Source organism: Pempheris klunzingeri, chromosome 11 (genome assembly GCF_042242105.1).
Source record: "Pempheris klunzingeri isolate RE-2024b chromosome 11, fPemKlu1.hap1, whole genome shotgun sequence".
NCBI lineage: Eukaryota > Metazoa > Chordata > Actinopteri > Acropomatiformes > Pempheridae > Pempheris > Pempheris klunzingeri.
Genome location: NC_092022.1, coordinates 21,331,899 through 21,358,714, shown reverse-complemented (window position 1 = coordinate 21,358,714; position 26,816 = coordinate 21,331,899). Strand labels below are relative to the sequence as shown.

The window sequence follows — 26,816 nt, the reverse complement described above, 5'->3', positions numbered from 1 at the left end:
CCAAACAGATATGCTTGGATGGCACATTCTCAGGAACTGGAGAGCCTCTTTTTCTGGGCTGAATGAATTGGGAAAGCATATAAAAAAAAATGGGCAGGATAGAAAAAAGATTTCCTCGAGAAAGGCATACTGTATATATATGTTTTATGAATGTATAAAGGATGCAGTGGAAGCACATTGAGGACACTGATTTCCATATTTTCTATATTTCTAAGAGCCTTCTTCTAAATTGGTTGACTGCTCGTTTCAAAACAAAAAAAAAGCTTTATAGCATTGAAGTGGTATAACAAAACAAATACTGCTAAATATGTAAATATGTATACTCTTTCCATACATCTTATTATACTGCAGTGGGTGGGTGATAAAAAATAGACTTGGTGCATATTCTGGACTCCTGCTATGGTTTCCTGTCTCTCCCCAAACTCTACACCTACAAGACACTGAAACAGGAAATGAAGGGGCTTGAGCAAAGAGCAGCATGGTACACACTCACTGTGCTCTGAGAGGAGCTGAACCAAGGTGCAACGACAAAACACAGCTTTTATCTCCTGTGTTGTCAACATGCGGTGTAGCGTTCTGCATTTGGAGATCAGGCGAAGGAGCCTCTGAACAACTTGGTAAGATTTTTCCTTTTTTGCTGTGTAAAGTCTGGGTTGTGTTTGTGTTAAGATTTAACAAATGTAAATCTAATGTTTTAGTAATGTTGTATTTCCTGAAAATGTGGTGAAAACCCTTCTGCATCATATGACCAACTTAAGGCTGAGGGTTCAAACCTTTTGGTGAAATACTTGACATCTGTTTAAGTTTGTTTGGCTTTCTATTAGTGGTCAGTGCTTTTCTGCCTTTCATGTTACACTTTGCTCTATTTTTTAGATACATGTAAGGTAGTAATAAGTGTATTACATGTGTGTGGAAATGGGTATTGTTTTAGTGCAAAAAATACCATACCAGCTTTTTCCCTTTGTTTTCAGAAACCTGAACAACACAGAATAATGTAGTCAGCTTATGGAATGAAAAAAAAAATCAATGTGTTCAAAGCAGAATGAAAAAATTTTCAGTCATGTAAATTATTTCTTTCTCGTGAGAAAGTAAAAGTGGAAAAACTCTGAATGGAAACATGTTTGTGTTGCTACAGTGACAGAAGACAGCCTGCAATGCAGCAGCGTTTATGAGAATCAACCTACGCCGACTACACCGTGAAGACAGTCTGCAACGATGAACGTGACAGACGCAGACTGCAGTATCCCTTCAGCAGAGTACCAGTACTACCTTTTCCCAGCAGCCTACATCCTAGCTTTAGTCGTAGGTCTGCCGGGAAACCTGGCTGCCCTCTTCGTCTTCACGTTCAGGACCACCCCCCGCACAGCCTTCAGTGTGTACATCAGCAATCTGGTTCTGGCGGACATCGTCATCCTCTGCACTCTCCCCTTCAGGATCCACTACCACCTCAACAGAAACAACTGGGTGTTTGGAGACGTCACCTGCCGTGTGACCGGGATCCTGTTCTACGCCAACATCTACATAAGCATCTGCTTCATGACTTGTATCTGCGTGGATCGCTACGTGGCCACCGTACACCCGCACACCTATCTGAGGCTGCAGAGCTCCTGGTGCTCTCTGGTTGTGAGTGTGGTGCTCTGGTGTATAGTCGGAGTGAGCATGCTGGTCTTCATCCTCCTGGGACCTCTGAAGACCAATGCAGATGAATCCGGAGGCCACAGCTGCTTTGAGAATTTCGCCAAGAATGAGTGGGACACGCGTTTGGCGGCGTACAGCCTGCTGTGCCTGATCTTTGGTTCCCTGCTGCCCTCCACGATCATCCTGGTATGCTACCCGCTGGCTGCCAGGCGCATTTCCATGATAAAGACTAAAACGGCCCAAAAAGCCGTGAGAGTCATTTACACCATCCTGGCTATAACTCTGTTCTGCTTCCTGCCCAACCATGTGGTGTACCTGCTGCACCTCCTTCGGCGCATGGGGGTCATCCAGAGCTGCTCCTCAGCCAACGCCATCTACAACGCCAGGCGGGTCACCATGGCGCTCGTCACTCTAAACACGTGTCTGGACCCTATACTTTACTACGTCACCACCAGCCACTGCAAATGGAAGCCTGCAAAGATGTTGGGACTGTGGGGAAGAGTCAGGAGGAGGAGGGGTGTTTATACCATCGCGGTGAGCTGAGTGGACAAACGGGAACGCGCTTACTGTAAATACAGCTCTGTGCACGCTTCACTGTCATTGTATAAATAGCTTCTGTTTGCAAAAATGAGACTTTTCTATAAAAATGTTTATTCAAATTTGCTTTGTGCACCAAAATAAAGGGAAAAATCTGAATTTGTGTATCTTAATTATTCTTTATCTTGTGCAGTTCGGCCCATAAATGAGTCCATGATAGTGTCTGAATTATCCCAACAGTGTAAAGGGGAATATTCAGCGTAATGTCGTTAGGGCTTGGAAGGTGAAAAGCACCTGGAAGGTGAATTTTCCTTCAAGTGTTCATAGTTATGGGACAAACGACATATTTCAGCACAGTCCAGATGGGAGCCCTTTTTTCAGCAGAGTTGAAAGGAAGCTCCCCAGGTCCTCATCCTAAAAGAAATAAAAAATATAGAGAAGCATGGCAGGAAATTAAAAAGTATAATATTTTCATTGTAACACATGTTAACATAACCACAGATATCCTGATGCATAGAGGAACTGCAGAAGGCCACTGCTACGTGTGACCTCTCGTTTTGTATATGTCAGATTGTTCCACTTGAACAGTTTTTGTAAACTGAAGCAGGTAAAACTGCTGCAGTGTTTTTTGACATATATATTTGTTGATTCATGTTGTATTGATCTAATCGATTTATTATCTGAGCGCTACAGTGATAATCAAAAATCTGCAGAGAATTTCATAATTTGCAGTTTTTGTTGACTTGTGTGATAAAAGTCCTTAAGATAGGTTTAGTTACATTTGGTGAGAGTCACTAAAACATACTTTGCCCTGTCATAACATTACAGCATTACATTAAGGTAGGACAGTTACGTGCAGCTCTGTGCTTTCCCTGCAATGAAATACATAATAAAACAATAAAATAGTTTGAAAAGAATAACATGTTAAAGACAGAAACTCTACACTGAAGCAGAGGTTTCCTTGTTTCCACGGGGGTTTACTTTTTTTTTTTAGAGGATCTAAGATAGAAAAGATAGGTTGAATTATAAATCAGATTGGGTTTTCTTGCCCTTTGAGCCTGGCATGGAACACATGAAGCCACAGAAACCTCCCTCCTTCCATTGCGCAAAGATACAGTTTCCCCTCCCTCTACTGTCATCTTATTCTCTCACTGTCTGCCCACACAAGTGTTTTCACCTCTGAGGGCTTATGAAACCAATATCCCCATGGCCATGTGGTCTGACTGGATCTCACCTAGCAAAACTGTACTCGCATGCTGTGGCGGAAACGGTCTGGGACAGGAACTAGCAGCGTGGGCAGGGTTTTACGAGTTCCACCAATTGTAGATCAAACAGCTTGTCAGACACTATCATCTTCAACCTCAGTCATTGCCCGTGCGCTCGTTGCAGCTAAGATGCTGGTCCTATCTTGTTAAACATCCTCAGACTGACACACAAGAAAAGTGTGTCGGTCAACTGAAAACATTTATAATGTTGTAAATGTTTCTTTTTAGCCCTTATTTTACAGTAGCCCTTTTATATATTGTAAAGTTTTTAGGAGAGGTCTTTGTATGAGCGTTTAGCTTCCCATCTCTCCTGCTTGTATAGCTCAGTATAAGGAGGTAAAAGTGTTTGTACATATGGGAATGTTTGTGTAGATGTCGTATATTTTATAATAACTGGGTTTTTTAAATGTGACGACAAATAAAACTAAATAAAATAAAATAAACTTTCTTAAATTGGGAAATGAATACATCTTGGTCAGTATTTAGGGGAACTCCAGAGATGTCCTAACAATGCTAGAGATGCTATAATAACCGTGTTCATGTTGTCATATTATTTCCCAGGGCTCGGTGAAAATGCAGAAAAACATTTTGCCCAACCTGCGGGGGACAGTTGTGGTCACAACTCTATGTTCTTCATAGAGGTGTGACCACAACCCACGGAGGGTTTTCAACATCATCGCTGCGTGTGCAATACTTCAAGTAACATGTTTATACATTACACATATTATTATGCACTGTGAAACAATGCCATTGTACAGGGCTGAATAATTTCACTTATCTTATCTTACTACTGATAAGTTTCAGTTAGACTCTAAGGTGTCCATTCCTGTGTGTCTAGCTTTTGTTTAACCTTTATATTCTGCCACTCAGACAACTAATATACAAACACCAGATTCATTACCATTGTTATGTGGATGATACACAATGTTTTTTGATCTCAGCCCCATCGCCGCGCTTATACAGTGTATTAAAGAGCTGCACATCTATAACTAAGAGCTAAGTTTTGTTTCCTTGTCTGTTTAAACAAAAGATAAAGTGAGGAACGTTGCCGTCCTTCGCGATGTCGACCTTAGTTTCCACAAACATATAAACGGTGTTTCAAAATCAGCTCTTAACCACTTAAAAATATAACACAAATGAGAGATGGCCTATCAAAGCCACAGCTTGAGAGACTTGTACACACCTTTATAACCTGTTAAATAGACTACTATAATAGTCATCTGCCTGTTCTGACTGTTCTCTTTTTTCTTCTTATGTTTTTACTGACTTCAGGTTTTTGTGCAGCCTTACTGCCAAAAACATAATTTATTGTCGCTTGTCTGGGACAATCAATATCTGAACTAAACAGTGCTCAAAAACAAATGTAATGTGTATGTCATCTAAAGCCAGTTTAGGTGCCGCAGTAACATTAAATCAGCAAAGCATTTACAATGGAAATATTTTACCTGATAACTCCAGGACAGTAGCAGGACCTTAGTGTTGGTGTCTTCAGCGGAGGAGGAGACTTTGATGACGATAGACTCCACCATGACTGTGCCATCGGGGAGGTGCTGGATGGTGTAACCTTTTAACACACTGGTGCATAGAAATGCAAAAGCAAAGGGTTATAACACATCCCACATCACAAACATCTGGGAATAAAGGAGATATCACAAATATAAAAAAAAGGAAAGAAAAGAAAGTAGACCCTGGAGAAGACCTTTTTTTAAACAACGTGAACAAGTAGAAAAGAAGGCAGAAAAACAGTGATGTGGTCTGCATGAGGAAGGTGGAGTGGAAGTGGCCGGCGTAGGTGAACTGTGAAGTAATGCAGATTAGTAAGTAGGTGCAGGAGGCCCTGCGCTGGCTCACCTCTTCAGGTGTGTGTAGATCCTGTGAAGTGTGTCGGGGTCGCTGTGCGGGTCCTGGAGCTGCACGCGGCAGGTGAAGCGTAACTGATGTTCGTTGAGGCCCAGCTCCTTCAGGGCCTGCTCTGACGACACCAGCTTCAGACTCTGTGCTCGGGGAAAGGCAACGAGGAAGTACATCATCATCTGTTGTGATCACTGATTAAATCCCACTAGACTGCAGGTCATCAATGTGAAGGTCACAGAAGTAAAAACTAGTAAAGAGTATGAGGGATGAAAGTGGACTTACATTTTCTTTCATGATCAGGGTTCCATGCATGGTGCGAGGTTTTTTGGGATCAGGAAGAGGCCCTTCAACACAAGAATGGTTTAGAGCACAAGTTAATAACGACATAAAAACACAGGTGTGGATTTCGGTATGGATGATGCCATGGTGCTGCTAAATTGTCCCTACAAAGATTTTTACACATCTCAAACAATCTGCTCACAGTGTTAAGTTCCAAGCGGGGGTGCCAGGTTACATGTTAAAGAAGGATATATGTGGCAGCAGTAGTACTGAACAGTGATGAATGAACGGCAGGGTGAAGCGGTTGGTATTGTATTTGAAATGTTTAACATCTTTACTCCATATAACTAACATTAGATAATAGATATTATATTTCAATATTAGTTGCTATGTTTTTTTTATGGCTAATTTGTGATCATTGCTCATTTTATCAAACAAAATGCCCTCTAAAAAGTAAATTAGGACATTAAGTTTATTTTTACTCAAACTTTGCTCAAACTCAGAGGCAAATCACCTACAGGTTATTATTCATTTATTTTCTTGTCACTTTTATTCTGAAAATCTATCATAACTCCATTTTTAATCATTAATATTAGTCTCACATTGATATTAATAAAATGAAATGCATATTTATGTTATGCATGCCCCGTCTTAGGCAACTTATATAAGCAAATATAACACTGACATTTGTCATTGTGACAACTAATTTGGGTCATGACATTTAGGTGCACGGGGCCAACATTGCTAGCTGTGTAAAGTTGGCAAACAAACATTACAATAAAATCAACAGCATTCAAAATGTCAGGCGCAACAAACTTGTGAAACGGATACCTAAACTATCGTGACTGAAGACCAACTTTTAACAAAAGTTTGTGACAAAGCAACAAAACTTACCTCCGAGAGCCATCTCCCTTTTGAGTAGGTTGAGCGAGATGTCCACAGGCACACTGGGATTAGTTGTCACAGTCACCGTCTCTCCGTTAGCTGGCATGTAGCAATCTATGCCTGCCATTTCAAAGCAGAACTGTTAAAGACAGACAATGCCTCTGCATCCCACTGTGAGCTTTCAGACATTTACCAATTACTTTTAATGAGCCTAACACTTTTGCTGTATGATACGCGTGTCTATTTTGCGAATCTGTCTAAAGGTGAGGATGGAGATGCACTTACTGAACTCCTGTTCGATCTTGCCCTTGAGGAACTCCATTTTCACAGCCTCGCCGTGTACCAGCAGCATGTTTCGAGGCTCTGCCATACGAATGAGCTGCATGATGCCTTTGGCATCTGCATGGGCGCTGAAGGACATGTACTCCACCTGTAGCTTCACATCCAGCTGGAAGAAGAACATTTGTCAGTTCCCGAAGGAACAGTTTGCTATTTTGGGAAATATTCTTATTGGCTTTCTTGCTGAGTGGGCAGGGACACAGTTAGCCTAGCTTAGCATAAAGACCGGGACAGCTAGCCTGGCTCTGTTGCTAATTAGCATGTCATAACTCTTTTGTTTAATCTGGACACAATTAATAATACATTTTATTTATAGGCGCCTTTCAAGGCACTCAAGGACACCGTACAACACACAGTTAATTAAAGATGTATGGATGACATGTTTTATGGGGTGTTACCGACAATTTTACTGCGCCCAGCAAAGAAATAGTCCCACACATAACTATGTTAATTAATGAACTTTGCCAGGCTAACTGTTACTCCATGCTTACAATCCTTATGCTAAACAAGGTTAACTCCCCCCTGGCTGCAGCTTATATTTGTCCCACAGATATGACAGTGGTATCGGTCTTCTCATATAACCCCACCAAGAAAACGAATACGTGCATTTCCCAAAATACTGAACTATTCCTATAAGCTGCATTAACAAGTAACAAGGAAAATGAGACAAGATAACACAATGGAGGTCAGGAGTTCCACGTATAAAACATGCAACTTTAGAGAGAATTCAAGCCATGAAATACATGAAATCATCCCAAACTAACACTGATTTAGGAGACATTAAAACGGTCTTACTGTTGATCTCCCTTCCATCTCCAGTTTCCTCTGCCCATTTAGGATCTTGTGACCGATTGTTCCTTGTACACAATACCCTGGCATGATTACCTTAAAAAAAGTTATTTTCTAAGTTAGTTGTTTATCAAGTACTGTTATTTGTAAAAACATCTTGCATTTCCTTACGAGACTCACCATGTTCTTCTCATTGCCAGCCCATTTCTTGAATATCTGCAAAGACTGACCAGCGTGCAGCATACCTGGCGTGGCGAACACCACCTGGAAGTGTGCGTACAGTTGTAGTTTACTGCCATTTGAATTCTCATCCAGGGACTTTTTAAATACTTGGAGAAAAAAAAAAAACAATACTTACCATAGGGCCAGGATTATCAGCGTAGGAGCGATCAAACGGCTTGATGTGCTTAAATTCAAACATGTTTCTCTGCACAAAGGTTTTTCGAATCTTCTGGTTGGTCCATGTTATGAAAAGCTTGTAATAGTGATTTGCTTTCTCCGTCAGTCCAGTGGAAAAGTAGATTGGGGCCTTTAGGTTCATTCTCTCCCTGGTTGGTGAGAGGAGATAATTAGTGTGTCTTCTCAGAGAGCTGCCACTTAATCGGGAAAAGTTCAGACACCACCATTATTCCATCAAGCTTAATAAAATGAATACAGCTATTTTAGGGAGCTGTTATTTTCCAGTCCAGACAATTTGTGACCTTTGTGTACTGCAATCATGTGTAGTTACACTGCATGATTATCATCATACATTATAATGAAACAGAAAAATGGCTTTCATCCGATATCACTCAGCCATGGAAGAGAGATCGTGGCCCCACATCACAGTCTTTTCTCTCTTATTACTAGCTTTGACAAACACTTACTTACTTTCCCAAAGCTACAGTGAAAAAATGGGTTTATGTGAATTTTGTTTCTAGGTTTTGTTTTAAAAATTTAATAACGACCCTACCAAAATGTTTCCAGCAGGATACAGAGTTCTTGTGCTCTGCCGAGGGCAAAAACTGGAATGAGAACCTGAGAAGATGATAAAAAAACAAACAAACAAAGAAAGATCTCAGGGGAAAGAAAATACGAACCTCCTTCACAAAATGCAGAATTCCACTGACTGTAACTCTTACCTTTCCTCCTCTCTCTATGCTTTCATGCACTTTCTTCAGAAAGTCCCTCTCTCTGCATCTCTTTGAGTCACGGATGGTGGTGGCATACGTAGACTCTGAGATGAGGATGTCTGGGCGGCACTTATCGATCCATGCAGCACTGCAAACATATGCCACCAGAATGAAGAGACTGTGCAGTGTGCAGGCTCCTATTAACTCTAGGAAATAATCACTAAATACAGTAAAGGCCACTTACCCTAAATGCCTGTCTGGTGTCATGTTATAGTCTCCCTGAGAAAATAAAAGACATTATTCTGAGATCTTGCACATCAAATACACTGAGTGTGACTCACAGCAGACTTGTTTACACTCACAGTGTAGACCACCGACTCTGATCCCACTTTGATGTGCACCATGGCAGCTCCCAGGACATGGCCTGCGTAGTAGGCCTTGATCTCCAGCTCATCATCCACCTGCCAGCAGCACAACAGAAAACAACTTGATTTGCCATCAAAAGAGACGAGCAGCTGGTGCAGAGATGATTAATAGCAGGATATCTGCCCACATCAAAAATGCCATCAGCACTGCACCTGGACAGTTTGGTGGAGGTTCAAAGGCACAACTTTCTTCATGCAGTCCTTGATCATCTGCGAGGTGAAGAAGTTGGTTTCTCCCTTTTTATCGACGGTGATCTTCCGGAAGTCTTCCAGCAAAATGGGACAGATAGCCTTGGTGGGATGGGTCATGTAGATGGGTCCATCGTAACCCACCATCTCACTCATGAAGGGCAGAGCGCCGCAGTGGTCCAAGTGGAAATGGCTGCGGAGGGAACAGGTGGAGCGACGTAAAAACACTAGAATGTTTTATTCATTTTATACGTATGGATGAGAGGGAAATGGGACTTTAAACTGTTAATACTAGGAAAACAAACCTGATGATCACGCAGTCCAAAAACTCTGTCAGACGACCATTCTGGGTTATATAAGAAAAATCTGGGAAACGTCTCTGCAATGACAACACAGAGCTGCATTCAGTTGGGATTATACTGTTAATGATCCTCTTTCCGAGGTCCAAAACATGTTAAAGTCACATTATGAAGTTTTTAAGAATTAAACCCCTTTTGTAAAACATTGCTTTGGAGACTCAAGTCACTGGAGATGCAATAAAAGAGAAGGGAAGAGGAATTATATCACTACTACGACTATGACTGAGACACTGATATCAAGTAGTGCTGTGATTAATGATTATATTCTTCTTCGATTAATCTGTCTTATTTTTTATCTCAATTAATTGTTTTGTCAGAAAATGGTGCCACATGACATTTTCCTACAGTCAAAGGTGACGTCGTCAAATGTCTTACTTTGTCAAACCAATACAAATATACACAAATATAGATTCAATATATTTACAATGATATAAAGCAACAAATAATCACATTCAAGAATCTGCAACAAGAGAATTTCTTTGGATTTTTTTGCTATTATGACAAAACAGTAAACTTCAGTGTTAAAGCACTGGAGTAAAACTTTGTATTCACTGAAATGGGGAGAGGAGAGACAGACAAATGTACAGCTTGATTTATTGATACTGCATCTGATTTATATGAATCTGCATGGCACAACTTTCATTTGAGTCTGTAATGTAGCTCAGACACAGCAGTCTTTGTAGTTTTACAAGTGCATTAGTTTTTATTCGGCTTCATGCTACAGGCTGATGCATAACAGCTTGTTTGAGAGCGTTTTTTATTTTTTTTAACTACTGCGTTACTTTACTCACATCATCATTGTATCCCATGTGCATCCCACAGTCGAGCATTATGTTTTTGCCTCCAATGGAGACGAGGATGCAGCTGCGGCCAACATCCTGTCCAGCACCTTGGAGAGGGAACAGTTAAAGTTACAGACTGTCTGTAAACGCACCCTCTGAGTTAGCTTCTCCAGCTAACAACAGCTACTAACAGTAAAAGGTAACACTCACAAGCTGTTTTCGACCAATATAACAGAAGGCAAACATGTTATTTCTGTTCAAAGATATCTGGACGCTTAGCGAATAGCTACAAAATGTAAGTTATATTCATATTTATTGTTGACGGAACTAGCATGAGAGATGCTAGCTAGCCTCTAGCTAGGTACTCACCCAGTGGCGTTACTTTTATTTCAGGCATGTTTTGCCTGTTTCTGACGATGGAGCAATGACACCCCGGTGCCCCAGACAGCCCGACTGTTTCTGACGATTAACTCCTTGTTCAGAAATAATGTTTATTGTCTGACTTGTGTGCATGTGGTCATTTCAAGTATCGACGTTTTCTCCAGATTCAAGCGACACACAGTCAAAAACTTCCGGGCAGCGCTTTCAAAATAAAACGAAACCATTTTGCAAAACCATGTTATACCTTAATTGAGTTAATGCCTTGTATGATCCTCTTGGCATTTTAAGATACCTGGCAAAGTTTACATTTTAAATTCATTTACACAAAGTACGTAATATTTGCAGTATTTTCAGAATCACTATTAAAGATGCAAAGACCCTGAATGCTAGATCAGGATTGTGTATCAACCAGGGCATGACCAGTCCACACCTCACAGTTCTTTTCTTTTCTATTGTGTTGTCAGTATCATTATAACAAAAACAGATTAGGTTTTTGATGCCAAAAGAGCACTGAATAATTGAATCAATGCATCCCTACTCTGTATATTTAAATTTGACTACATGTACATTTAAATAACACATTCAATATTTCCCCATCTCAGTTTTAGCACTGTAGTAAAATCGCCTTTAGACCTTCACATAGAGAAATAACAAAAGTACAGAAAAAGAACAGAGGATGTGAGGCTTTGTGAAGATGCATTTTCCAGCTGATTCAAGTTTTTCTTGTTTAAGAGACAGGAGGATGCAGTTTTCAGCCGCTAATCCTTAGATTTGTCAGATATATTCACTTTCAAAATCTCCAAACATAGAGATGTTGTACATAATTTTCCCTGGACAAAGTTAGATTTAAAAAAAGTAATGCTGTCAGGTAAATGTAGTGGAGTGAAAAATACAGATGTTTGTCCTTGAGATGTTGTTGAAACGAATAGAACTACAAAGTTGCATAAAATGGAAAAACTAAAGAAAAGTTCAAGTACGTTGAATTTATATATTTTTTTTATTCATTTGAGTAAGTAGATTATTCCGCTCTGGTCATTTGTCGCACCAAATTTTGAATCCAGATCCTCTTTCTGTAGCCGACGCCAGCGCTTTTATTTTGAAGGCAAACTAGTCAGTGTCCGGTATTTTCCGGCCTGAGCATGCGCAGTAGATGCGGATTAGAGCAGGACTGACCAGTCGTTCTCGTTAGATGAAGAGAAATGCTTAATTTTCCTTTCACTTTGAACTTTTCTCACAGGTAATGTGCTCCGTCTTTGTTTGCACTCCTCAGCACTCACATTACTCTACACCTCCACTGTCAGTAGTCGTTTGCTACATTTGCTCATTCATTTTTTTGCCTGTTCGCTTTTACCGACAGCACTTCCTTATAAGAAAACCATGGCTGATTCAGTGGCTTCAGAAGATCAGAAATTCTGCTTACAGGAGGTGCTCGACACTTTCAAGCTGTGTTTGTCGGAAAATAAAGAAGTCTATCTGCCACACTATGTCGCTGGGTGGCGTGGTCTTGTCAAGTAAGTGACTTAGGGGCAAATATTTTGGTATTTAGTGGACTGGTATGCGGAATTAGGAGCCTCACCTGTGTGAACTGATCACTTACAGCATGATCATACTCTACATGCTACACTCAGCTGTAACAGTCTACAAAATGTCGCTGAGGTCTTAACAGGTCTTTTTTCTTTCCCCTCAATAGGTTTCTGAACAGCTTGGGGAGTGTTTTTGGCTTCATTTCCAAGGATGCAGTCAACAAGGTCAAGATCCTTGTGGCCTACCTGGATGGTGAGAACGGGTCTCAGTATGCCACCATCCAGTCGATGGTCAAATACGAGCTGGAGAACGAACTAGTGGACCTGACCAAGAGAGGCAGCCACCCAGAGTCCGGCTGCCGCACTCTGCTGAGGCTCCACCGTGCGCTGAGGTGGCTGGAGCTCTTCCTCGAGCGCCTCCGCACCAGCACAGAGGACAGCAAGACGTCCGTCATGTGTGCAGAAGCCTACAATGAGTCACTCGCCCAGCACCACCCTTGGGTGATCCGTAAGGCTGCAGGCATGGCGTTCTGCGTGCTCCCAGGGCGTCCCGCCTTCTTTGAAGTGATGAACGTAGGCCCCCCGGAGCAGGTCGTGGCCATTCTTGGCGAAGCTGTGCCTCTCATCTCTGAGGTGTACCAGGTCACAGAGGAACTGTACGCACAACAAAACCTGCTTGACTTACCATAGAGAGAAACAAGTGCTATTATTCACCACTTCACTCACTACATGACTAAATATGTACAGCTTGTCCCTGCTGAAGGGCGGCGAGACAAGCTGCTACTCCTGTTTGGTGACTAGATGTGATGTGCATTCTCCGTATGGTGTTGGGTACAAATAACTAAGCATATTTTCTCTGACACTAATCTGAACCTACTGCATTCCCAGTGTTTTAATGTGAAACTATTGATAATTATAATGTTGCATTCTTTATCCTTTTATAATACACCCTGAATGATCTTTTTTAATTCCGCTTCTGCTTGTAGATGTATTTGCTTTTAATCTAAATAGATGAAGATTGATTAAGGGAACATTGAGGCTCAGACGTCTTTGCTCACTTCTTAAAGCGTTTCATTATTTTTTCCAATAAAAAAAAAAAGGATCTATTGTTATTAATATCACCTGTTTGGTGATACATAAATCTACAGCTATTTTGAGATGCAATTAATGAATGTTGGTGTAATCTTTTCGAGCAAAAATGTAGAATTTTTGATGGTTTCCAGTTCTCAAATGTAAGAAATTTGCTGATTTTCTTGCATGTGTTTTTATAAGAAAGTGAATAATTTAATAATTTAACCAATTTGATCAATTAGTGGAAATAATTACAGCTCTATTTACATCTGATACAAATCACGATTTTATGTGTTATGCTGGTATGAAATAATGAAATAATACGTCCATCGGCATGTTGAGGCTAATGCTACACAGAGGAAGTTGCTTTCAGCACAAGATGATCTGATACTGGATTGCACCAGATAAGGTCTGATAGTAAAAATACAGATAAAAGAAAAAGAGTAGCACTAACAGAAGTGCTAGATCCTTAAATTTCCACAGACACATATGGAAACATATGTGCAGGCCAGTGGCCGTACCAAATACTACGACATGTTCACCTAAAGGAAAAAGGTGCACTGTTTGCCTTAGAAATATTTTTTGGTAACTTATGAAACAAAAGTATTAAGTTGTGGAGCCGTTATCCCCACTGTATATGATCTCAATGCAGTTTTTCATTTTATGTAACAATGACAAAATATGCTATGTTATTCTTTATTTGAAATGGTTGGTGTATCGTTTTACAAGAATGTACTGTACTATAAAATACATATATGATATACTGTATATATTACCATTCATTCACACAGAATTCATGAACAGTGTAGCTTAATAAAACATAATCCAATATTAGTTATTTTAGGCCTGATGATTGATTCATCTGAGAAACATTTTTACCTGAGAAATGTTGTGTTACGTGTTGTGTTCAGGAGATGAGGAGATTCGTGAACTTTGGTGCTGTTGTGTTTTTATAATCGTCTGGTAAAAGGTAGTGAGTGTGGTGGTTCCTAAACCCTGCGCTGGTAATCAAGTTTCCTCTGCACCTACTGTTAACCTGTGTGTGTTCTGCTGACATTTGCTCAGCTTCCTTATTGTTCAGGGCTCCACAGAATCAGCCATATTTTTCTTTCATTCTGACCTCATCAAAAACCCCAGCCTATATATAGAAACCAGTTTTGAAGTGGTAACCCTTGGCTGGCCACAAAGTGGAGTTTTGTGGACAATAAAAACATTGTCATCACATCAAATAAGGATATATTTCACATTGTTTTCACATGAACAAATGTGTGTGTGTGTTGTGTTCACAGACAACAGTATTTTATACAACATTTCCCCTTAATAAACAGATTTAAATAGATGATTTGGGAGGGATACTTTTGTGTAGAAATTACTACTCAACACCAATTACAGATATAAATTCCACGTTTAAACAGTCGTGGAAAGTATTTAACCCTTGTATGGTGTTTTTTTTTTATCAAGAGAAAAATGATACGATTAATTATTTTTTCAAACTCAGACTCATTGGCCTTGGCTCATTTTGATGAGTCTGAGTTTGAAAAAATAATGAATCGTATCATTTTTCTTTTGATAAAGAACATAAAAACAAATGAAATCAGGTCCCACAGACCCGAACACCATACAAGGGTTAAGCATGAGCTTGTACTCTTATGAGTATTTTTAGTATTTCCTGCTAGTTTTTCTTCTACTCCACGACTTTTTACACCACGTTGTCTGTTTGGTAAGCTGCCAATTCCTACTCAGATACAGATAATACAGAAAATATAATAAACAAATAGTGTTTTATCATCAAAATACATTTTTATTGATCCCAGAAATGGGGGACGTCACAAGGTACCGGCAGTGTAAATGCAAAAAAGTAATTAAAATTAGCTGCAACACAAACAGTTTAATGCATCAATGATTATAATCCAGTAATATATTCTGCAGAAGATGTACTTTTACTTTTGGTGAGTTTATTTAAGTAATCTTTTAATGCATGACTTTTTTGTGTGTGTCATGTCTAATGTGTCATGTTTGTAAATGCATGAAGAGTCATGAAGCATTTAGGTGATAAAACACTGACGTGTGTTCTCTGAGCAGCTAAAATGAGCCCGGAACATAAACATTAAATCTGATAACTCACCTGCAGTGGCATCCTTCTACCACCAGGGGTCTCCCCGCCTCCCACCACAAGTCGTCGTCAGGGCAACCACACTGTCATGGCAACCACGGTGACGCCTTAGAGCGGCACTTCCTGCTGGAGCTGGTTAACTGGAGGGAAAGCGACAAAAAGTAAGGTAACAAAGTGCATTTTGACGTTTTAACCTGCCATTTATTGCTAGCTACAGCGGTACGAGGCTTTTACTAGAACGGCAGCAGGCCAACATTAACTCACACGTGACTCCATTTACTCCGTTAGTGACGGACTGAGGCCAACCAACACCTGGGGGACCTCACTGCCGGGCGGCTATGATGCATTTAACGAGGCCAAAGTCCTCCAAAGGACGAAGCAGACCTGCCGTGAACACCTCCCCACGCACAGGCGACCCAGACAGCACCCAGGGCCCCCCCACGTCCCCACATTCCCCCGTGTACGGCAGAGACATCCGCTCCCAGTCCCAGCCCATGGTGTGGCAGGCCGGCCAGCTGAGCCGGGACGAGGTCCTGCAGATGCTGCAGCGCCCCCCCGCTGCTCCGCCGCAGTCATTAAACAAGTACAAGGTGCTCCCATCCATCGGGGGGAGGCGGTCGGAGGGGGGTGCTAGGAGAGGCCTGGACGACGTGATGTGCGAGCTCAGCCTGTGCGACGATGCTCAAAGGCACAGGCACGGGGGGTCAGATCCCCCCACGGGGCAGGCTGTGATCCAGAGCAACGCGCACCTCAGGGTCCGGCCCAAGCCCCCCGACCCAGGGCCGATGGCGACCACTGGCAGCCTGCTCCTGGCGATCCGAGCGCCGTGTGGCAGCAGGTTTGAGCAGCACTTCGAGCCCACAGACACTCTGCTGGCGGTGAGAGCCAGCGCAGAGCTCAGGTTTGGAGCCACGTACGGAGACGCTGCCATTGAGACCATGGACGTGCCCCGCAGGACCCTGGCAGACATGGAGATGACTTTGGCCCAGTGCGGCATCTTGAACAGATCGGTGCTGTGCATCTCCCAGAAAGACCCTGAACTGACGTGATTGACAGATTTTATGTTTGGCAGGTCAAAATCTGACTTCACGGTGATTCCACTCCCACTAAAATATGTGCTTTGCCTTCACTTGGATGCGCGAGCTTGACTGTGCAGGATGATACATGTGCACTGCTTGATGCTAAAAGGCTGTTATCACACTGATCGGCTGAGTTTGTCTGTGCTCACCTTAAGTTCCACACATACAAGCCTTAAATGAGTCTCCAACGTGCACACACACACACACTGAGAGTGGACTTGATGGAGATATCTTGTGCCCAGAAGATGAAATGAAAAAACTATTTGCATATTTATAGAATCTGGATTTTTTTTCATTGATATTTATCAGACAAGATAAAAATGTCTCCAGGAAGTTTCCTTCTAGTTAACTGAGTTCAGACTCTAATTATTTTTCAAAGCAGATGATTTGTATGTGTTAAAAGATGACTGAAGGGGACTTGTAAGTGTGCACAAGCCTGTTTTCTGCTAACTTTTAATGACTGTAGCAAATCAACATCTGGCTCTACTAATTCCTCTAACTGCTAACTTGTTTATCTGTAATGTTGCACAAACTTCTCCAGGCAGCTTCACTAAAATATATGACTGTATATAAGCAAGTAGTGGGTTAAAAACTTTGATGTTCTGCCACTTATTGATTACCTGTCTGACTGATTGCCTTTAAGTATAATCAGAGATGCTGCTGTCAAATGCAGCAACATAGAGACTCTGTTTATTTGTTGCCATTGAACACATCTCTTCTTTTCTGATGCCAAATAAAGTCTTTCATTAGGATGCAGAGGCACATTACTGGGTTGTCACTACATGGTGAATCTATTACACTTTACTTTTATTCAATATCTTTTGCTGTGCTTACACAAATATCCTTAATCTTGTGGTGTGTGATGAGCGATTAGTATAGATAACGTGACACGCAGCTAAAAAAGGCAATCTTATGTTGAATGAACACCAAACAGGAAGAGACTTTTTTTCACAGCAGGCAGTAGCAGAAGGAAAAGCGCGCACACGCACGCACGCGCACACACAGGTGAACATGGTAAAACTAATGATGGCCATCGTTGTTTCAAGAAACAGCTGTGCTCCTCTTTCTCACACAAACTGACTGCTGTGAAAAAGCCCAGTTTCAAACATCCACCTCTGAACTGATTTTTCAGGAAATTATCCCCATGTGGATGAAAGCTGTGTTTGTGTACCACTTTATGACTAATCAAATGTTTTTTAACATAAAGTCACGACGTACGTGAACACACACTCATGCAGCCTTAGATTATTGTTTAAACATCTTGTACACTCACTGAGGAAATATTGTCTTTGTATTATTACAATCTGAATAACTGACTTATTTTCTAGATTCACCCATTATGCTGGTCTTACTTGATAAGGTGTAAAACCTGACCTCTGAGGCAAAAGCTGTCATGCGAAAGCACCCATTTCATCTGCAACAAACTGAACAGGTTGAACATGCGACGGTATATTTATTATCCACACACAAACTGGCAACAGATATAACATCAAATTAGGTTATAAGGGAAACTAACTGTCAGCTCCCACTAGGCTGAAACGGCCATTTAAACCTTAAAACGCTTCAAGTCATCAAATCTGAACTCGCGTGTGATCAAGCCATTCAAGCGTCTATAGATGAGACACGTTAAGTCCCACCAATCCTACATTAATAATTCACCTCAGGTAATCAAACAGAACACTGCAAACCGTCACTGTCGTGGTATCATCACCCTTCTTGGATGCTGTTTTAACAGCTGGTGGTTGGTTTAGAGCCTCTGGGAGACTGATTAAAGGCTTAAGGTGACTTCAGTGATCAAAGTCGGACATGTCAAATGAAATTTAAGTGGCACAAATTAGTGCCGTGAAATAAGTCTGCATAGTCGACACTGGTGTGCATCTCTTTTGTAAACAATAAACCCTTGAAAGAACTCAAGTCGCATTTGAGGTAACACGTCTAACTGCTTCAGTATTGGTAGTGTGTCGAGGCGTTCAGCTCATCAGGCTTTCCATTTCCTCGAGATTGCTTGTGTCGAGCTTGGTGATTCTTCGGTCTGTGGGAGAAAGACACAAGTCATGCTGGGCTCCTTACAGTTGCCGATTTACATCAAACTAAAGAGAAATGGGGACGTACTGAAGTGCATCTCAATTTGGTTGATGATGTCCATGCTGTGTTTGCTGTCAACCATATTGACGGCAAATCCTCTTCGGCCGAAGCGTCCCGTGCGGCCGATGCGGTGAAGGTATGTCTCGTTGTCGGCATTCCCGTCCATGTCCACCGGGAGGTCAAAGTTGACCACAAGTGACACCTGTTCCACGTCGATACCTGTGACCGACACAGACCGCAAAAGGTTTTGAGATATTTAAACACAAAGATGATGTTTTCATTTGGGAATCTGGCTCGTGTTGGTCTTAAATCTCGCTCACCTCTGGAGCACACGTTTGTGGTCACGAGCACCTTCTCCTTGCCATTCCTGAAGCGATCGATGACGGCGGCTCTCTGCTCCACGGTCATTTCCCCGCTCAGCAGCGCCACCTGGTGGCCGTCTTTGGTCAGGTTTGCCGTCAGCCAAGCAGCTATCTTGCGAGTCTGAAGAAAAAGTATCAGCTAAACTGAAATTGCTCAAACAACGTCCTGTCAGGGCATTTAGACATTTACCTGGAATTGGAAATTTCTTGTTATTGGTCATAAATTATCATCATTTTAATCACATCAGAAGGTCAAGTCTTAAAGACATTTGTTTAAGTGTGTAGTTTTTAAATCATAGTGAATGTGTACTAAGCTGGGTTAAAACAGCCTACTTACATGGCAGAAGATCATAGCCTGTGCAATGGTTAGGCTGCCATACAGATTACAGAGTGCAGTGAACTTGTCCTCCTTCTCCTTACAGAGCACGTAGAACTGCTTGATGGTGTCCAACGTCTCCTCTTCGCGCTTCAGCCGGATGATATTGGGGTCTGGAACCACCTGCTCTGCAAACTTCCACACGGAGTCCTCAAAGGTTGCGGAGAAAAGGAGCATCTGACAGTCCTTTGTCAGCTGCCTGCATTGGTGTGACCAAAAGGAGGGAACACATAGTGACTGACACGACAAAGAAAACACACAAATCATCAACATCACCAGGACAGGAGCCCACCTATGGATGCGTATGCTCTGGTCCCGGTGACCCTGTGTGGCGATCATCACGTCAGCCTCGTCCAGCACGAACATAGTGATCTTCTTGGGGTCAATGAGCTTGTACTTGGTGCACCAGTCGAGGATTGTGCCCGGTGTTCCGATGACAATCTGCTCCTGCAACTTAATGCCTCGCTCCACTGAACACAGTGCAGAAATTCATGAGGCGATAACACAGAAAGTGGCTCTCCAGTGGCTTGAAACACCATTTTGTAGCTAATTCCATTCAACATAATTACAGCTATGGTGACAGTCTTACTTCTGTTCCCCCGAATGCCGTACGCCAGTTTCACATCAGGACAAAATTTGCCCATTTGCTCGATTACTTGACCAATCTGGAGAGCAAGCTCGTATGTTGGCGAGATGCAAAGGCACTGAAAGGACCAGACAGTTTGTGAGGATATTACAGTGACTACAGCTGAATGTGGGTGCTGGCTGGCTCTGAAAACGACATGCTGTGCTTACCTGAGTCCACTTATTGGCTGGGTTTACATGGCTGAGCATGGCCAGAGAAAAAGCAGCAGTTTTACCTGTGCCTGACTGTGATTGGGCGATCAGATTCTGAGGTCTGAGACCAGAGAAAACACACACGTGAAGAAGTGAATAGCTAACTTTGACAATGAGTTGTTGGCATTACAATTGACAGACAACGTTTGCAATCAATTTTAAAAGTGAAATGATTAGTTAATCAGCTGAGAATTAACTAGCAACTATTTAAGCGATAAAAGATTTAGTAATTTTTCAAGCAAAAATACTGAAAGATGTTTAAGTTTCAGCTGCTTAAACATGAGGATATGCTGCTTTTCTTGATTTGGACTGACAAAACCAGACATCTGCTGAAGTCACCTTGAGTATGAGAACATTTCAATGGGCATTTTTCCCTGTTTTACACATCAAGCAATTAAACCAGAATATAGTTGGAAGATGTCGCCTTGAGAGCCATAATGAACGATAATCAGCAGCTGATTCGTGATGTGAAAATAAGGAGCTGTCAGTGTGACACCTCCTCATTGCATTATGAAACCCTAAATAAGAAGCTGGCTAGAGGGAGACTGCCAGAAAGCTGATATCAATAATAACAACCTACTTGTTGTTGGTTGCATTGAGTCATCTCCGGTAAAGAAACGTCTAAATATCACAACATAAAACATCTGATTTCAGTAGAAATGTGGGAAAAGAGTAAGTACTTGTCCATCTTTTATTTGAGTGGTTACGTCTCCAGTTGGATCTCGATTGCACAGCTGGAAACAACAAGCAATTTGAAGAGGCCAGCTTAGTGTCTGAGGACGTTTTTTCTGTGTTTTCATAGAATTAAAGCAGATTAAAAGATAGAAAAATAGACAGATTAACCAATAATGGAATCCAGCAGTCTGCTTTTTTACTCCTTAAATAAGGAAATAAGTGGTGTTAAGTCAACCCCAACATTCCCTCAAAACAGGGCACATTATTCTGTGGATGACTTTTTTGATTAATTGAATAATGATTTAGTCACCTATGTCCCCGAGTCCAAGGTGATGTTGTCAAGTTGCTCATTTTGTCAAAGCTATAGTCAAAAAATGCAAAGATGTTAAGTTTACAATGTTATAAAGGAGAGAAGAGCAGCAAACCCTCACATTCGAGATGTTTAAACGAGAAAAATATTCATTTCCCAGAGTCCACGGTACTCAGAAAAGGTACAAGATACCTGATTCTGTCGAGTCGTTCATTTTGTCAAACCAACAGACACGATTTTAATGAGAAACTCTTCCATTGGAGATGCTTGTACCTGTAAATACTTGACTTACACGGTTACTTTGTTGGAGAAAAAACTGCTGATAAACTTTCTGCCCATCACCTACTCAGCGATAACTTGTTTCTGCGCTACTTGAAAGGGGTATACATTAACTCACGGCTGTGCCAGCATCATGGGTAAGGCATTCTCCTGGATCCTGGATGGCCTGTTGAAACCCATGTTGTACACACCCTTCAGCAGCTCCGGTTTCCTATTGATCATCAGCACACAATCACAAGAATCAAGTGGGAAAAAAAACTCATAGAAGAACCCATCTGTCAAACCCCAGTCAAAACTCACAGCCTGAGCTCCTCAAATGTCTTCACAGAGTAGAGGGGAGAGGTGGGGTCCCGCTGCAGGACCTCCACCTGGTTTCTGTTCCGCACCAGAGAGCGGCGGATCAGTTTGTTCAGCAGGGACTGCTCAGCCAGGTCCACTTTGTCCACGTCTCTTCTCCAACCTCCATTTTCAGACCTCTCTGGCACTATGTTGCCTGCACAGGTGGGGGAAAAAAAAAAAAACAACCCCACCGACAGTCCGTCAAACGTAACGCTGAAATTAAACTGCTGAAATGTTACTAAGCCCACAAAAAAAAAAAAACGATTAATTAAGTTACCGTTTATGTCTCCTTTCATGTTGCGTGGACCTCGCACTCGATCCACTTTCTTTGAGAAGTCCAACTAGTCCAAAAAAAACCAAAAAAAAAACCACACAGTTTATCACATAATGAGCTGAAAGGACAATGAGACAAACTGCGTGTGTAAGTTAGAAAGCCATATTGGACGACACGACAGCAAGGTAGCACAGGGAGCTAACCCGCTAACGGACGATGGGCAGCTGCGTTAGCCATCATGATGTAACTTTGGGAGCGGGCGGTCACCTTTTAAACTTACCTGTAGGGATGGAGTTGTGGCTTCTTGAACGTCGACTGCAACCGCCCACGAGTCCTCAGACATTTTCAAACATTAACCGTGTGTTTTCTTTCGAGGCAAACAAGAGTTTTATCAAAAGTTTGATGTCAGCGTGAATGATGTGCGTCAAAGTGAGGTGACGCCGTGCCGCTGTCCGGACCTGAGCCAACCGCAACCCGCTGGACCACACCACCGATGCTGCCTTCACGGGCATCGGAAAAATCCCCATCTCAACGCCTGGGCCACGAGATGCAACCTATCTACCCTCTGATGAATATTTAAAACTTACTGTTATATTTATGTCTGCCTATCAATGATGTTAGCTTTTTTTAAGTGTTTAATTATCTTCTTTATGCAACAGTGGACACAATATCTCTATTCGTTTGTTTTTAACAAGAAAAAGAACGTATTGGGTTTTACATTTTCGAGGTTTGTGAGGAATCCTGAAGGCACCCCAGCATTCCCACCCTGTTTGTGGAGTGAACCTGCTGACACACCCATCACACAGTATCTGCACAAAGCCAGTGCATGATGAGGTATTTTTACCATACCAAGGTATTTTACACTTTAAACTTACTCTGTAGCTTATCAGCCTCGCTGTACTGATTTCATCTAAAGTGTTTTTCAATTTGTTTCCTCTTAACATACACTGTTGTAATCTTGATGTGTACTAATTTGTATTGTCAAGTTAAAGTTTAGATTAAAGTTTAGGTTAAAGTTTGACAAAGTAATGCATGTAAAGGATGTAAAAAGCACATTATGATTATGATTATTTTTATTATCAGTGCTTCTCTAACAGTAGGGCTGCAGCTTATCATTATTTTAATTAACTATGACTCTGCCAATCATTTTCTTTCAGTCACTGATTATTACTTGCTGTACAGTAGAAATGGTTGTAAATAGAACGTTTACTCTCTTCAGATGTTCAATTTCCATTACTTTAAACATCATTTTTGATTAATCATTGCTCTCTAAAAAAGTATGAAAAATATCCTTCACAATTATTCTGGAGCCAAAGGCCTTCAACATTTAGAAATGTAAAGTTTACTATCACATACGACGAAGAAATGCAGCAAATTATCACATTTGAGGAGCCGAACCTGGGTAAATGTTTGTCATATTTGCTTATGTGATCTAATTGATTTAAAAAATTGGGAAAAAAAGAACAAAATTCTGTCTATTGACTAATATTTTCAGCTTTATTACACAGCAGGTCAATTCAGTGCTTGATATGGGAACAGAACTATTACGTATACAGTACAAACAGCAGAAAACAGTAATAAGAACTACCTGTTCAACAGTTAACAACATTACCTTGTGTATGATGGGGACACACCGTTCAAAGCAGAGCTGAGACAGTTTGTCGACCAACTGGTGAGTCAGTCATTTACATAGAAAAGTACTGAACATCCTCTAGATCCAGCTTGATTTGCTTATGTGCTTGTAAACTGTCTTTGGTTGGGTTTTGGACTGTTAATTTAATGATATCAACTTGAAATTTAGGATTTACTTTTGGGAAATTGTCATTATTTTCTGACATTTTATGGCTAAGATGATTAATCAAGAAAATAATTACACAATAATATTTAGCGATCATAAGTAAAAGTAAAAGTAATACCCATCACTTTTGAGTGGAATTTGCCCTTTTCCCTCCTACTGTCTGATTGTTGTGAGAAGGACAGAAAGTGTGTGAGCGTGAGTTTGTGTGTGTCGGTGTGTGACTGTGGTTGAGAGGTTGAGAGACAGATAGACAGCGAGAGGGCAGGAGGAGGAGGAGGAAGAAGAGGTGGGGGGTGTACAGAGTTTTATTGGCTGCAGGTTGATTCAATTTGGAGGCGGATGTTGAGTTTCAGCCAACCCACCCACACACACACACACACACACAAAAACACACACAGACACCATCCTCATTTTCACGACTGCTAAAATGACTTTATAAAACACACATTAATTGTCATGGTAACCTCTCAACAGATGGATCAAACCGAGTGATCACAAAACACAGAGACAGCCAAACATGTTGGAGCGAAACACACAACAGGGCTTTCCAATTACACCGCAGGGAGGGAGAGAGAGGGATTCTAGGTGATACGAGGTGTGTGTGTGTGTGTGTGTGTGTGTGTGTGTGTGGGGCATGTTGTGTTACAGTACATGCAATTTACTCTGATCCCTAGCTATTAAAAAAGGATACCTGAATGGCTCCTGTTGTCATCGATGTCAGGGAGGGCTCGGGTGAGGAGGTGGCGTTGGTGCTTTGAATGCATTTCTGCTGGGAAGGGGGATGTTTATTGGAAGGACCGTACCCTCTGTCTCAGCCTCTCTCTCTCCTTCTCTCTCTCTCTCAGCCCTCCAACTCCAGCATCCACAGGGAGAAGAAGGAGGAGGAGGAGGAGGAGGAGGAGGAGGAGGAAGAGGGGGAGGAGAATAAATGAAACAGTTTTTGCAACCACATGTTGCTGTGCCTGATTGAACTGCTGCAGCAGCTCCTACCTACGCTCCCTTTCTCTCTCTTTGCATTGAACGTCTAACTAACAATGTGGCTGTTGGATCTGTAGCTTCTGCCACCTGTGGCAGCACTCCTATTCCCTCTACGCCACAGAGAGAGAGAACAAAAAAGGGGAGCTGCAAGAGGTCGGAGAGGAGGAGGATACCTTTCATGATAAGTGGACTTCTGACAGAGAGAGAGAGATCCTCGGTGCATACCCAGCTGACACAAATGAAAGGTAAGACGATGAGGCTCAACCTGCGAACATATCAGATTCATTTTAATGAGCAGCGCATCTCCCAGATGAGGCGTCTATTAAACATCCCTGTCAGTTGTTTGAAATGAAGAAAAGGTCAAGAGAGCCAGATGATTCAAACTACCAGTGATGCGTCTCGATTTACACTGTAAGCGGATGTACACGCACAGTGCTTCAACAGGTGGTTACCGCAGCTCCTGCTCTCCGTTTTGACACTAATGAGTGCAGAGTGTGACAGTGCTGGAAGAAAATGTTGAGAGTTGATGGTTTGGCTTGTCTTTTTGCAAACCCCCTGGGGGGGAGGCAGGGTGATTCATGTGAGTCAACCAGGAGAGAAGCATCCTGGGACCGCCGCACTAATTACTATAAGATGAGAGACCGTAAAAAGAAAAGGAAAATAAACTGTTGTGCAGCTCATGGAAATAAATGCATAATGTTGACTTATTTAGAATTTGAATTCACATCACATTTTGCATGAGGTAGATTTTTAATTTCATGTTAATTTGTAATTCTTTATTGATGTCCACTTTCTTTATCTAAACACTTATGTTGTCACCTTTTTGCTGACTATGTTGGAATAGTTTTGCGCTATTTTTTTTCTTTTATCAAGTCTTTATTTTATTAATCCGTAGAAGGTGATTGTTTCTACCGAGGGATACATGGATGCATTCCTGTTTGCTTCTCAACATGTGGCTGACTGGACACATGATGGCACTGTTGAGATAGACAACTAAATCGCCTGTAATCACATCAGTATGACCTTTTCCTCACAATAAATAACCAAGTGGTGCCTAATACCCCTATTTGCCTACCAGAAAGACTGATAGAGTTATTGATTCTGAGGGACTTCCTATGTAGCCAAAGAGTGTGGAGCCCCGATGAGCCTGTTTTGGTTTTTCTAACTGAGTATGATTGAGTGGTTAGTGTGAAGGAAAGAGATCGGCTGGTGATTTATTTGCAATCAGTCACAGTGTCAAAAATAAAGACACAATTGAAAGATGTTGCTGGTCAGTCTGCAGGCAAGTAAGCAAGCAGGCGAGCAGAGCTGTCTCTATGGAAATTGCTTTCGTCATAACACTTCCCATCAAGCCTGTGCTGAGGCTCTGGTCGTGCAGCAGACACAGACCCCTGACAGCACATAACCAAGATTGCTGGTGGAGGAGACGACATTAACAATGAAGCACGGCCCTGAAGCAACGGATGATTTTATTGTTTAACTTGCATAATTAGCGGTGCTGCATTCCTCCCCTATCATTTATCTTTATATATCTGAAATTGCTTTCTTCACCTCGCATGGCACTGGATACAGTTTTATACTCTCCTGCTGCGTTGTTGGTGTGTTTTAATGATGATACCACATACCGAATACATTTGTTTTATTGCTGTGACCTTTATATCAAATGCTCAAAATACCTGTGTCCTCATCTCAAGGCTCTTTGCTTTTACATCATATCGTTGAAGATTGACTGAGCTTGGAATATCTATAAAACCTGCCACACTGAATTGACACCCTCACGGCTGCTTTCATCTAAGTTGGAGTGTGTAATGAGACACTGCACTGTGTTTGATGTTATTGCTGGGTAACAATAGTGCAGAAAAATAATGGCTTTCTGCAATTGA

At 41.7% G+C, this 26,816-nt stretch overlaps 5 protein-coding genes across 5 annotated transcripts; 3 read left to right on the top strand and 2 right to left on the bottom strand.

Annotated features, from left to right (window-relative positions):
- Positions 1-514: 514 nt before the first annotated feature.
- LOC139209624 (lysophosphatidic acid receptor 6) lies at positions 515-2,254 on the top strand. Its single transcript, XM_070839411.1, has 2 exons — positions 515-617; positions 1,136-2,254. The coding sequence occupies exon 2, from the start codon at positions 1,216-1,218 to the stop codon at positions 2,179-2,181; it is 966 nt and encodes a 321-aa protein (XP_070695512.1). The 5' UTR covers positions 515-617; positions 1,136-1,215; the 3' UTR covers positions 2,182-2,254.
- A 15-nt stretch (positions 2,255-2,269) lies between these two features.
- On the bottom strand, positions 2,270-10,999 carry ints11 (integrator complex subunit 11). The gene is made up of 17 exons (XM_070839409.1): positions 10,823-10,999; positions 10,463-10,560; positions 9,618-9,691; positions 9,277-9,505; positions 9,061-9,159; positions 8,943-8,977; positions 8,708-8,846; positions 8,539-8,603; positions 7,945-8,134; positions 7,767-7,850; positions 7,593-7,682; positions 6,744-6,906; positions 6,468-6,578; positions 5,577-5,638; positions 5,292-5,434; positions 4,886-5,015; positions 2,270-2,589 (listed from the first exon to the last, which is right to left on the bottom strand). The coding sequence occupies exons 1-17, from the start codon at positions 10,848-10,850 to the stop codon at positions 2,524-2,526; spliced, it is 1,806 nt and encodes a 601-aa protein (XP_070695510.1). The 5' UTR covers positions 10,851-10,999; the 3' UTR covers positions 2,270-2,523.
- A 993-nt stretch (positions 11,000-11,992) lies between these two features.
- Positions 11,993-13,439, top strand: cptp (ceramide-1-phosphate transfer protein). The gene is made up of 3 exons (XM_070839915.1): positions 11,993-12,071; positions 12,192-12,345; positions 12,525-13,439. Exons 2-3 carry the CDS (start codon positions 12,212-12,214, stop codon positions 13,045-13,047), a joined length of 657 nt encoding a protein of 218 aa, XP_070696016.1. The 5' UTR covers positions 11,993-12,071; positions 12,192-12,211; the 3' UTR covers positions 13,048-13,439.
- Positions 13,440-15,882: 2,443 nt separating this feature from the next.
- On the top strand, positions 15,883-16,637 carry ubxn10 (UBX domain protein 10). The gene has a single exon (XM_070840353.1). The coding sequence runs from the start codon at positions 15,883-15,885 to the stop codon at positions 16,588-16,590; it is 708 nt and encodes a 235-aa protein (XP_070696454.1). The 3' UTR covers positions 16,591-16,637.
- Positions 16,638-18,240: 1,603 nt separating this feature from the next.
- Positions 18,241-22,549, bottom strand: ddx19a (DEAD-box helicase 19a). The gene is made up of 10 exons (XM_070839484.1): positions 22,434-22,549; positions 21,845-22,028; positions 21,663-21,755; positions 20,239-20,341; positions 20,033-20,147; positions 19,736-19,913; positions 19,405-19,642; positions 19,026-19,188; positions 18,733-18,924; positions 18,241-18,652 (listed from the first exon to the last, which is right to left on the bottom strand). Exons 1-10 carry the CDS (start codon positions 22,498-22,500, stop codon positions 18,591-18,593), a joined length of 1,395 nt encoding a protein of 464 aa, XP_070695585.1. The 5' UTR covers positions 22,501-22,549; the 3' UTR covers positions 18,241-18,590.
- Between the last annotated feature and the right edge of the window lie 4,267 nt (positions 22,550-26,816).

Bases quoted from the DNA above. Each gene is read 5' to 3' on its own strand.
- LOC139209624 (XM_070839411.1), top strand. From the start codon at position 1,216: ATGAACGTGACAGACGCAGACTGCAGTATCCCTTCAGCAGAGTACCAG.
- ints11 (XM_070839409.1), bottom strand. From the start codon at position 10,850: ATGCCTGAAATAAAAGTAACGCCACTGG. The intron at 9,506-9,617 runs GTTTGTTTTCCT...TTCCCTCCGCAG, and splicing joins TTGGACTGCGTGATCATCAG to CCATTTCCACTTGGACCACT. The intron at 2,590-4,885 runs GTAAAATATTTC...TATTTCTTTTAG, and splicing joins TACTGTCCTGGAGTTATCAG to GATGAGGACCTGGGGAGCTT.
- cptp (XM_070839915.1), top strand. From the start codon at position 12,212: ATGGCTGATTCAGTGGCTTCAGAAGATCAGAAATTCTGCTTACAGGAG. The intron at 12,346-12,524 runs GTAAGTGACTTA...TCCCCTCAATAG, and splicing joins GGGTGGCGTGGTCTTGTCAA to GTTTCTGAACAGCTTGGGGA.
- ubxn10 (XM_070840353.1), top strand. From the start codon at position 15,883: ATGCATTTAACGAGGCCAAAGTCCTCCAAAGGACGAAGCAGACCTGCC.
- ddx19a (XM_070839484.1), bottom strand. From the start codon at position 22,500: ATGTCTGAGGACTCGTGGGCGGTTGCAGTCGACGTTCAAGAAGCCACA. The intron at 22,029-22,433 runs GTTTAAAAGGTG...CAGGCAACATAG, and splicing joins AACTCCATCCCTACAGGTAA to TGCCAGAGAGGTCTGAAAAT. The intron at 19,189-19,404 runs GTAAGTAGGCTG...CTTTTTCTTCAG, and splicing joins AGGCTATGATCTTCTGCCAT to ACTCGCAAGATAGCTGCTTG.